The sequence below is a fragment of the Nerophis lumbriciformis genome, linkage group LG16 (genome assembly GCF_033978685.3).
Source record: "Nerophis lumbriciformis linkage group LG16, RoL_Nlum_v2.1, whole genome shotgun sequence".
In the NCBI taxonomy this organism is placed as follows: Eukaryota; Metazoa; Chordata; class Actinopteri; order Syngnathiformes; family Syngnathidae; genus Nerophis; species Nerophis lumbriciformis.
The window spans coordinates 32,277,344-32,289,876 of record NC_084563.2 but is presented as its reverse complement, the minus strand read 5'-3'; the positions used below and the strand labels follow the sequence as shown (position 1 = coordinate 32,289,876).

Sequence of the window (12,533 nt, the reverse complement as noted above, 5' to 3'; positions counted from 1 at the left end):
TGAACGTCAAGTATTTCTTATAATATATATATATATATATAATAAAATAATAAAAAATAAATATATATATAGCTAGAATTCACTGAACGTCAAGTATTTCTTATATATATATATATATATATATATGAAATACTTGACTTGGTGAATTCTAGCTGTAAATATACTCCTCCCCTTTTAGCCACCCCCCAACCGCGCCCCCGTCCCACCCTGACCACGCCCACCCTACCCCCTACCCCCACCTCCCGAAATCAGAGGTCTCAAGGTTGGCAAGTATGATGTATGCCCTTCTAACTTCATGTGTGATTATTGAAATGGGTCCAAATTCACAAGTTTTGTTGAAAATGATGTTCCATATGTACGGAATAAGCCACATGATATTAGTGTTGGCCCTTCGATGAGGTGGCGACTCGTACCCGAGTGTAACTGGGATAGGCTCCAGCACCCCGAAAGTTACAAGCGGTAGAAAATGGATGGGTATTAGTACATCAGTTGAGGAAAATGAATACATTACATTAATACCATCCTGTAATTTGATATAGATATTATTTCATCTTTAGTTAGATTAAAAATAACACCAATGGGAGCGTTTGAAAATTCTGTCAGACTCAATTCCACCTACTTGACTGATGAACATTATCACATCATTTATTCAGAAAGTATAAATAATAACAAATGATGAGAGAATGTTATTAAAGGCCCCATTTGTTTTTTGTTTTTTCAGCAAGTGAGAAACAGCGCCCTCTGGCGTGAGTGTAAAAGCTTACAGCACCTGGTATTCCCAGGCGGTCTCCCATCCAAGTACTAACCAGGCCCGACCCTGCTTAGCTTCCGAGATCGGGCGTGTTCAGGGTAGTATGGCCGTAAGCCGAAAGATGAGGTAAAAACAACCTTTTTAAATGGAACTCTTACAGACGGGGTGGGAGGAAATGACTATTTAGGGCAGAGCCTGGCGCGCATGCGTACACTAATGTGTTTTTTGTGGCTGTGTGAGGTGCAGCTCTCAACACTGCTTTATGCTTAGGGACCGTCAATAAATCACTATTAATTTCATTTTCTTTTTTTATTTTATTTATCTCCTTCATTGATGTGCATCTTTGATCGATAGACAATTAAACCTCAGAAACTAAACACATATTTACACACCAATGCCTGAGAAGGAGCAGGATGAAGAAAAATCTTACATTTTCCTGCCCCCTTCAACATAATACGTAGTCTTACTTAATGGATATCATACAAATCAAACAAATATATCCAAATATAATATACAAATCAAACAAATATATCCAAATATAATGAAAACAAACAAAAAATACAAGTGCAAATCTTCATGAAGTACAAACCGAACAAAAAAAGTAATATACACCTCACGGGATGATACAAAACAAATACAAAACCAGACCAAAAAAAAGTACAATAATAAATATAAAGCAAAATGTAAACACTTATGGCTGTCCATATGATCTTATTGTTCTGTCTTTATATATTTTTTTCAATTGGAATATATTTTTACAATCTTATCTCATTGTAAAGAGAATTCCATATAGTTTAATCCCCACCACCGATATACACATTTGTTTTAAAGTTGTCCTTGAATACTGATGTTGGAAATGACCTTTTCTTCTACGCTCTTCATTCTCAGAAGTGATGACAAACATTTTTTGGTAAATTTGCTGGTAATGTTTTACTTTTAGCCTTAAACATGACACATAATGTCTGTAACTTTACTAGCTCCTGTAGTTTCAATAAACCAGAATTAATAAATAATATGGTAGTGTGTTCTAAGTAATCTACATTATGAATAATCCTTGTAGCTCTTTTCTGTAGTTGATACAATCTCTTATATGTGTTCCCCCACACTTCCACACAGTAGCTGATATATGGCAATATAAGTGCACAATACAATATACGCATTGCCCTGTAATCTAACACATATTTGACCTTGTTTAATATAAAAATACTCATAGACCTCTTTTTCCGTACATGTGCAATATGACATTTCCATGTCATCCAGTATCACTCCTAAAAATCTAAGTTCAGAAAGCCTTTTAATATCAATTCCATCTATAGACAGTTTGATCTATTGTCTTGAAAAATGTATATCTTCTACATCAAAACACTGACTCATCTAAAAGAAGGTAAATATATTAGTCATACCTCCTTATCGTGCACGCCCATTATTTCATAATTTTAACATTTATATCCATGTTTAATATAAAAAAATAAGGATTTTTTTTCAAATAGTCTCAATGTCATGCAACTTAGTAACCTAATTCCACTTATTAGTCGTGCTAACCTTTTAGTATAACGCACACCCTTTTATTTCAAAATAGGATTTTATTTAAAAAAAAAAAAAGTTTTTTAAATAAAAATCATGTGCATGATATATATCAGGGGTCACCAACCTTTTTGGAACCAAGAGCTACTTCTTGGGTACTGATTAATGCAAAGGGCTACCAGTTTCCATCCATCCATTTTCTACCGCTTATTCCCTTTGGGGTCGCTGGAGCCTATCTCAGCTACAATCGGGCGTAAGGCGGGGTACACCCTGGACAAGTCGCCCCCTCATCGCAGGGGCTACCAGTTTGATACACACTTAAATAAATTGCCAGAAATAGCCAATTTCCTCAATTTACCTTTAACTCTATTTTATTATTAATAATTAATGATATTTATCTTTGTGGAAACACTGATCATCTTAATGATTTCTCACAATAAATATATATAGAAACAGATAAATATCAATATGCAACACTTTATTTTTATATTTTCTCTAAGTGCACATTTTTCAAATTGAACATTTTCAAATGATCACTTCTAAGACAGTCTTGTGAAATCACAATATCCCATTTTAACTAGCTAGCCACTAACATTTTTTAACAAATCATGAATTACTTTGCACCATGTTTGTACAAATAATTACTCATGTAAAATACAAAGTCAACTCTCAAATTTTTAAATAAATCATGTCACACTTTGAACTGGACACCAAATCTGTTATTTGTTTCTTTGTCAGTTAGTGAAGACCAAGTCTTTAAAATATTTTCTTGGATTTTCAAATTCTATTTGAGTTTTGTCTCTCTTAGAATTAAAAATGTCGAGCAAAGCAAAGCGAGACCAGCTTGCTAGTAAATAAATACAATTTAAAAAATAGAGGCAGCTCACTGGTAAGTGCTGCTATTTGAGCTATTTTTAGAACAGGCCAGCGGGCGACTCATCTGGTCCTTACGGGCGACCTGGTGCCCGCGGGCACCACGTTGGTGACCCCTGATATATCTTATACAGATAATTATCTTTTTTATTTTTATTAGCTCCAAATGAGAGTTAAGTTGGTTTTATGTTGGATGGTCGTAGTTGTTGCGGGAGCTGAAAATGAAACCATGGTTTTCAATATTACAAATTTATAAAAATCCAACCAAACTTACATTTTAAAACAAAAAGGTGTGACTGACATTAGAAAAAAAAACACTTCAAATATCAAGTGAATTTAGGATTTTAGGTCATATAACCAGGAATATTTTGAAAAGAAACATTTATTTTTAATATCAAAATGCATACTTGCCAACCTTGAGACCTCTGATTTCGGGAGGTGGGGGGCGGGGGGCGTGGTTAAGAGGGGAGGAGTATATTGACAGCTAGAATTTTATTTCATACATAATTTATATAATTTATTTCATACATAAATATATATACTGTATATATATATATATATATATATATATATATATGTATATATATATCCTGAAAATATGCAAACAAAACTGTGTTTAGATAATTGATACTTCAAACTTGCATAAATAAATCTTAAGGAATATAACAACTTGGCTTCTGAGAGCTTCAAAATGTAATGAATAAAATGCTAAAGTTGTTGATAAACAAGCAATTATTTTAATAATTAAATATGGTCATTTTAAATGAATTATGATCATTTAAAATTAATGATTTCAAATATTTTTATTTTAAAGTATAATTCTATGGCTGGATGTAATAAGAAGTCAGAAAAAATACAAATAAAAATACAATTAATTTTGATGTTTTTAGCAAAATATAGTAAACATTTATTTCGTTTTTGTTTTTTTAAATTAGTAAATATATTTATTTTTAGGTAAGATAAACATAATAATACAATTTATCTCTAGTATGGATGATTTAGTTCTTGTCACCCGGTTGTCTTCCCGTCTGAAAAAAGGCTGTCCTCACTCAGGTCCGCATGGAGCTGGAGGGGGCGTGGCCTACAGCTCCGGCTGAAAATCGGGAGCTTTACGGGAGAATATTTGTCCCGGGAGGTTTTCGGGAGAGGCGCTGAATTTCGGGAGTCTCCCGGAAAATTCGGGAGGGTTGGCAAGTATGTCAAAATGTTTTTGATCCTATTTTAAAATGAAAAGTTAGCACGACTAATATTAAGTGGAATTTGGTTACTAAGTTGCATGATGACATGGAGACTTTTAAAACAAAATAATTATTGTTTACATTTAAAAATGTATTCAAATTATAAAATCAGGAAACAATGGAAGACTTCTATGGAAATGCAAGAACCGAGACTCAGATTTCCCTCGCCCGGACGCGGGTCACCGGGGCCCCCCTCCGGAGCCAGGCCCGGAGTTGGGGCACGATGGCGAGCGCCTGGTGGCCGGGCCTGTCCCCATGGGGCCCGGCCGGGCACAGCCCGAAGAGGCAACGTGGGTCCTCCCTCCAATGGGCTCACCACCCATAGCAGGGGCCATAGAGGTCGGGTGCAATGTGAGCTGGGCGGTAGCCGAAGGCAGGGCACTTGGCGGTCCGATCCTCGGCTACATAAGCTAGCTCTTGGGACGTGGAACGTCACCTCGCTGGGGGGGAAGGAGCCTGAGCTAGTGCGCGAGGTAGAGAAGTTCCGGTTGGATATAGTCGGACTCACCTCGACGCACAGCAAGGGCTCTGGAACCAGTTCTCTCGAGAGGGGCTGGACTCTCTTCCACTCTGGCGTTGCCAGCAGTGAGAGGCGACGGGCTGGGGTGGCAATTCTTGTTGCCCCCCGGCTCAGAGCCTGCATGTTGGAGTTCAAACCGGTGGACGAGAGGGTAGCTTCCCTCCGCCTTCGGGTGGGGGGACGGGTCCTGACTGTTGTTTGCGCTTACGCGCCAAACAGCAGCTCAGAGTACCCACCCTTTTTGGATTCACTCGAGGGAGTACTTGAGAGTGCTCCCCCGGGTGATTCCCTCGTTCTACTGGGGGACTTCAACGCTCATATTGGCAACGACAGTGAAACCTGGAGAGGCGTGATTGGGAAGAATGGCCGCCCGGATCTGAACCCAAGTGGTGTTTTGTTATTGGACTTTTGTGCCTGTCACGGATTGTCCATAACGAACACCATGTTCAAGCATAAGGGTGTCCATATGTGCACTTGGCACCAGGACACCCTAGGCCGCAGTTCTATGATCGACTTTGTAGTTGTGTCATCGGATTTGCGGCCTCATGTTTTGGACACTCGGGTGAAGAGAGGGGCGGAGCTTTCTACCGATCACCACCTGGTGGTGAGTTGGCTGCGATGGTGGGGGAGGATGCCGGACAGACCTGGCAGGCCCAAACGCATTGTGAGGGTTTGCTGGGAACGTCTGGCAGAGTCTCCTGTCAGAGAGAGTTTCAATTCCCACCTCCGGAAGAACTTTGAACATGTCACGAGGGAGGTGCTGGACATTGAGTCCGAGTGGACCATGTTCCGCACCTCTATTGTCGAGGCGGCTGATTGGAGCTGTGGCCGCAAGGTAGTTGGTGCCTGTCGTGGCGGTAATCCTAGAACCTGTTGGTGGACACCGGCGGTGAGGGATGCCGTCAAGCTGAAGAAGGAGTCCTATCGGGTTCTTTTGGCTCATGGGACTCCTGAGGCAGCGGACAGGTACCGACAGGCCAAGCGGTGTGCGGCTTCAGCGGTCGCGGAGGCAAAAACTCGGACATGGGAGGAGTTCGGGGAAGCCATGGAAAACGACTTCCGGATGGCTTCGAAGCGATTCTGGACCACCATCCGCCGCCTCAGGAAGGGGAAGCAGTGCACTACCAACACCGTGTATGGTGCGGATGGTGTTCTGCTGACCTCGACTGCGGAAGTTGTGGATCGGTGGAGGGAATACTTCGAAGACCTCCTCAATCCCACCAACACGTCTTCCTATGAGGAAGCAGTGCCTGGGGAATCTGTGGTGGGCTCTCCTATTTCTGGGGCTGAGGTTGCTGAGGTAGTTAAAAAGCTCCTCGGTGGCAAGGCCCCGGGGGTGGATGAGATCCGCCCGGAGTTCCTTAAGGCTCTGGATGCTGTAGGGCTGTCTTGGTTGACAAGACTCTGCAGCATCGCGTGGACATCGGGGGCAGTACCTCTGGATTGGCAGACCGGGGTGGTGGTTCCTCTCTTTAAAAAGGGGAACCGGAGGGTGTGTTCTAACTATCGTGGGATCACACTCCTCAGCCTTCCCGGTAAGGTCTATTCAGGTGTACTGGAGAGGAGGCTACGCCGGATAGTCGAACCTCGGATTCAGGAGGAACAGTGTGGTTTTCGTCCTGGTCGTGGAACTGTGGACCAGCTCTATACTCTCGGCAGGGTCCTTGAGGGTGCATGGGAGTTTGCCCAACCAGTCTACATGTGCTTTGTGGACTTGGAGAAGGCATTCGACCGTGTCCCTCGGGAAGTCCTGTGGGGAGTGCTCAGAGAGTATGGGGTTTCGGACTGTCTGATTGTGGCGGTCCGCTCCCTGTATGATCAGTGTCAGAGCTTGGTTCGCATTGCCGGCAGTAAGTCGGACACGTTTCCGGTGAGGGTTGGACTCCGCCAAGGCTGCCCTTTGTCACCGATTCTGTTCATAACTTTTATGGACAGAATTTCTAGGCGCAGTCAAGGCGTTGAGGGGATCCGGTTTGGTGGCTGCAGGATTAGGTCTCTGCTTTTTGCAGATGATTTGGTCCTGATGGCTTCATCTGGCCAGGATCTTCAGCTCTCACTGGATCGGTTCGCAGCTGAGTGTGAAGCGACTGGGATGAGAATCAGCACCTCCAAGTCCGAGTCCATGGTTCTCGCCCGGAAAAGGGTGGAGTGCCATCTCCGGGTTGGGGAGGAGATCTTGCCCCAAGTGGAGGAGTTCAAGTACCTCGGAGTCTTGTTCACGAGTGAGGGAAGAGTGGATGGTGAGATCGACAGGCGGATCGGTGCGGCGTCTTCAGTAATGCGGACGCTGTATCGATCTGTTGTGGTGAAGAAGGAGCTGAGCCGGAAGGCAAAGCTCTCAATTTACCGGTCGATCTACGTTCCCATCCTCACCTATGGTCATGAGCTTTGGGTTATGACCGAAAGGACAAGATCACGGGTACAAGCGGCCGAAATGAGTTTCCTCCGCAGGGTGGCGGGGCTCTCCCTTAGAGATAGGGTGAGAAGCTCTGTCATCCGGGGGGAGCTCATAGTAAAGCCGCTGCTCCTCCACATCGAGAGGAGCCAGATGAGGTGGTTCGGGCATCTGGTCAGGATGCCACCCGAGCGCCTCCCTAAGGAGGTGTTTAGGGCACGTCCGACCGGTAGGAGGCCACGAGGAAGACCCAGGACACGTTGGGAAGACTATGTCTCCCGGCTGGCCTGGGAACGCCTCGGGATCCCCCGGGAGGAGCTGGACGAAGTGGCTGGGGAGAGGGAAGTCTGGGCTTCCCTGCTTAGGCTGCTGCCCCCGCGACCCGACCTTGGATAAGCGGAAGAAGATGGATGGATGGATGGAGGAAACAATGGGCGTGCACGACATTGAAAAGGTGGGACAAAAGCACATTAGTGTACGCATGCGCGCCAGGCTCTGACCTAAATAGTCATTTCCTCCCACCCCATCTGTAAGAGTTCCATTTAAAACGGTTGGTTTTACCTCGTCTTTCGGCTTACGGCCATACTACCCTGAACACGCCCGATCTCGTCCGATCTCGGAAGCTAAGCAGGGTCGGGCCTGGTTAGTACTTGGATGGGAGACCGCCTGGGAATACCAGGTGCTGTAAGCTTTTACACTCACCCCAGAGGGCGCTGTTTCTCACTTCTTGAAAAAAAAACCAAATGGTATTTATTTCACTTTCAGTTCACTTTACCCTAACATGACTAATATTTATCCATATTTGGGCTGTTTTTGCCATCTTACCCGGCTACAAAAACACATGTCATATTATAAATTCACCAGTCACACTTTTGAGCGCTGATAGTGCGTCAATATGTTCAACACTGGGGTGATATGAACCAATCAGCGTGCCTTATTCCAACATCTCCAACTTTCTAAGCCAATCAGATCCGCCTCTGTCCAACTTTCTTCAACACATTTAATATTTGGCCAATGACAGAACGCCTGGTTTATTTCCGGCCTCATTTGCATATTTTAACATTTAACCAATCACAGATGATGACATTCCACTACCTCCCAAGAAAGGAACTTCTTTGCAAAACAACATTTTCTACTTTTTTGACACTACAACGTACAAACAATATTTAATTTTGTGCAGCTGATAAGAAGAGGGGAGAGTATTATTCACCTGTTCACGTTTAGTAAGGTGAAGATACACAACTACAAGAAGTGAATGCAGTAACTGTTTGGCTGTACTGACGTTCTAGCAATATAACAATATAACAATGTATCATAATTAATACACAATATGAGAATGTGTGCTGTATAATGAATTAATTAGTTACTTAATTTAATTAGAACACAACACGAGCAAAATCATCACAGTAAATATGCAGGGATTACCTAAACTGATGTGTTGTGTTAATTTAGCAATATTAAAGTGTAGTTGTTGATTGTTTTATTTCATTTATAATGAATTGAACAAATGTGAAATATTTTGCTAATGTATTGTGTTGATTAACAATAGGAAATATGTGACAATGATTTACTCGTCAATTGCTTTATTTTATTTCTAAAAGCTTAGACCCCAAATTAAAAGGCATCCAAGAGCCCATGTATTTAAAAAGTATTAGTTTGCGTTTCTCTTGAAGGACTTGGATGAATAAAGGCAGACACAACGTCTTCAAATCATGTCAGACTCGAGGTGGACTGCTGGCCTGAAAATGTTTGTCAGCACTGGGACCTGAAAAATACTCCTGACCTAAAAATACTCATACATAAAGAAAAAAAAGAGCAAACAGGTGAAATGTAACGAGAACAAGTTGCAATGTTGACTCTTATAACACAAGGTGTTTTTTTCCTTTAAAGCGGTCATTGCTCAAAAAATAATAATGAATCAAAATAATGTTGTTATGAATTATTGACCTATTGAAGGCTCCAATTATCCATCCATTCATCCATTTTCTACCGCTTGTTCCCTTCGGGGCTGCGGGGGGCGCTGGGGCCTATCTCAGGTACAATCGGGCGGAAGGTGGGGTACACCCTGGACAAGTCTTCACCTCATCGCAGGGCCAACACAGATAGACAGACAACATTCACACTCACATTCACACACTAGGGCCAATTTAGTGTACTTCACATCAAACATTCCACTTTGAAATATTTTTCGGGGGAAATATTACATGTTTTGTGTGTTTGCCATATAAAAGGCACCAAAAATAGCATAAAATAAAAAATATAAAAATGTATAATTGACGGATTGATCTGAAGTTGATCTCAAAATGTATAGGTTTAAAGTGGAAAAACGTAAACAAAAATAACGTATGATGTATTTTTAACACTTTTATAAATGGAGCCCTGAGGATTTTAGTAGGATTTTGTTTCTTAAAAAAACGTCTTTGGTCAAAATAAAATAATGAATCAAAAACAATGTTGTTATGAATTATTGACCTATTTAAGGCTCCAATTACTTCACATCAAATAGTCTACTTTTAATTATTTTTGGGTAAAAATAATGCATATTTTGTGTGTTTTCCATATAAAAAGCAACATTTTCTTTGACGAAAATAGCATTAAACAAAAATATAAAATTTTACAATTGAAGGATAGATCTGAAGTTGATATCAAAGTTATAAGGTTTAATGTAAAAAAAAATACAAATAGCGTATGATTTATTTCTAACACTTTTATAAGTGGGGCCCTGAAAACTTCAGTAGGATTTTGTTTATTAAAAACTGTCTTTGCTCGAAATATAATAATGAATCAAAATCAACGTTGACCTATAGAAGGCTACAATTACTTCACATCAAATATTCCACTTTGAATTATTTAATGGTGGGGAAATATTTTGTGTGTTTGCCATAAAAAAAACAAAGTTTTCTGCCACAAAAAAGGTATAAAACAAACGCAAGAATTAAAAAAAAAAAAAAAAACATAATTGACGGGAGAGATCTGAAGTTAATCTAGAAATGTATGGATTTAGAGTAAAAACAATAAAAACACTTTTATAAGTGGGGCCCTGAAAATTTTAGTGTGACTTCCTAAAAACTGTTTTTGCTCAAAATATAATAATACATCAAAATCAATGTTGTTATAAATTAATGACCTATTTAAGGCTCCAATTACTTCACAAACATTCCCCTTTGAAATACTTTTCGGGGGAAATTGTTATGACCTGTAACACCAGGTCATATTCTGGTATTTGTTATTATTTCTCCTTAGTTGAGTGTTCTTTTCTGTTTCAGCGCTCCCTTTGTTGCCACGGACACTCATTTAAAGGAGCCCTATGTAATAATGTGGCCAGAAATGGTACTGCAATCACAGTCAAAATTCTGACTGAGGTTGCCAGATACGCAGCCGAATCCAGCTCGATGGACTGGGCTACTCCATTTTACACAGTAATTAGGCTATTTTCAGGAAGAAGTAAGTCATGCCTGCGTACAATATCACAACAAATGGCAATCATATGGTTATTGTCATTACTATCAGAAAATAAAGACTAAAACAAACTACAACCAACACTAGCAATGGTTATATTGGTGAAAATAAGTAGAGCATGCTTAGCAGCCTAATGTACGCCCAAAACTAAACAGGAGACATCTGGCTACTGTTTCAACTGTTTCAGATTGCCATATAACTTGGTGCATGTAGTCCAAAATGTGCAAACACGAATGATGAATTATTTTATCATGTGATTTGTCTGTCTCCATACGTTTCACATTGCCATGATGATAGCCGTGCTAATGTCGGAACCCATTTCCTCAGCGTATCAGCATGTTGAGAAGGAAATAGGCACTGACACTATACATATCCACATAGGTTTTATTTGTCGAAAATATATTTTGGCCTGTCAGTTGGATGACACATCGACATACGGGCTAATATTTCCCCCGTTAGCCTGTATGTCGATGTGTTATTGACCGAGCTAGCATTTTAAGCATTGGTTGCAGGAACATACTAGCTTTGTTAGACAAGATCATAGACTGTATTGGACAATATAGTTTACATACTAAATGTCCATTTCCATTTATTACAAGTAATAAGAAAATGTAAATGCCTGACTTGCCTATCAAGTAGGAAATTAACAAAATTCAAATCTTCTCCGCCTTCAATCGTCTCCAACTTTCAAAGGCATCCCCGATACAAATCCTCGTTTTGTTCCTAGGTTTGTCATGAATAGGTTGAGAATCGTAACGAGGCCTTTTAGAGTTACTAAGGTCTGACATGTTTAGTAACTTTACCAGTGGTAGTAGCAGGACAAAGGTGGCGGTGCGTAACTGGCAACCTGGATGTGACACACTCACAGACTTTTTAATTGGTAAAACGGTGGAGGGCGGGGGCATCGAAATGAAAAGAATAACACGATTTCAGGGCTATAAATCTAATTTTGAAATGAGCATATCCCGGCTGAACTACTGTTATCAGTTATAGAGGTATTGGAAAAGAACACGATTTATTAATGCCTTTTGACAAATCAGGGACATTTAATGATGACTTGACATGAAATTAATACATATGGCTCCTTTAATGCACCTGCCTCAGATTAGTAGTCAGGAATCTCACCTGCTCCTGATCACTAATCAGAGAGCTATTTATACCTCAGCCTGGCAGTCTTGTTGCCCCCTTATGTTTGTTCCTAGTCTTGCTAGCGATTGAAGTTTTGTGCTACTCTTTACGTTTGTTGCCCAGCAGCACGACTTCTTGTATAGTTGCCTCGCTTGAAGAAAGTTTAAAAATGTTTCCTACCTGCACGCTGCTCCCTGCCGTTCCTTCCTGCATCTTGGGGACACGACCACCACAAACATGCCACCTGTTCCCAACAGAAATGTTAAAATCAAACTTCATTTATACTTGTTAAGAGCCATATTATTTTAGAATGTGTACATCATAAAACAGTGATGTATTTGTATAAGTTTATGTTGGGGTATGTCATTTAATAATGAGGAGAGGCATTAATGTCTCTTGTTTTCATAGAGCTAGTCAGCTAGCGATAGCCGGTCCCGGAGTTGATCAAAGTATAGTTATTATTTACGTTTTTTCAGCAATTTAAATTTAAAACAGGAGTTTTACTGTGGTTATTATTAATATCATTTATGGTTACATCCCTAGGGTTGACAACCGTCTCTTAAAAAACAGAATCGTCCCGTATTTAGAAACAAAAGTATGCATTCCAAATTGAACTGTCAGAGGACAAAATGTGTCCTGTATTTG

At 40.8% G+C, this 12,533-nt stretch overlaps 1 protein-coding gene, 1 non-coding gene and 1 pseudogene across 2 annotated transcripts in view; 1 reads left to right on the top strand and 2 right to left on the bottom strand.

Annotated features, from left to right (window-relative positions):
* uba6 (ubiquitin like modifier activating enzyme 6) overlaps positions 1-12,533 on the bottom strand; it is a 138,368-nt gene that overhangs the window by 120,217 nt on the left and 5,618 nt on the right. The window contains exon 2 of the mRNA XM_061977021.1: positions 12,069-12,132. Within this exon, the coding sequence (XP_061833005.1) occupies positions 12,069-12,132 (64 nt within the window). The remainder of the gene's footprint in view (positions 1-12,068; positions 12,133-12,533) is intronic.
* Positions 758-866, bottom strand: LOC133617460 (5S ribosomal RNA; annotated as a pseudogene).
* LOC133617450 (5S ribosomal RNA) lies at positions 7,874-7,992 on the top strand. The gene has a single exon (XR_009817017.1). It is a non-coding gene; the product is annotated as a 5S ribosomal RNA (ribosomal RNA).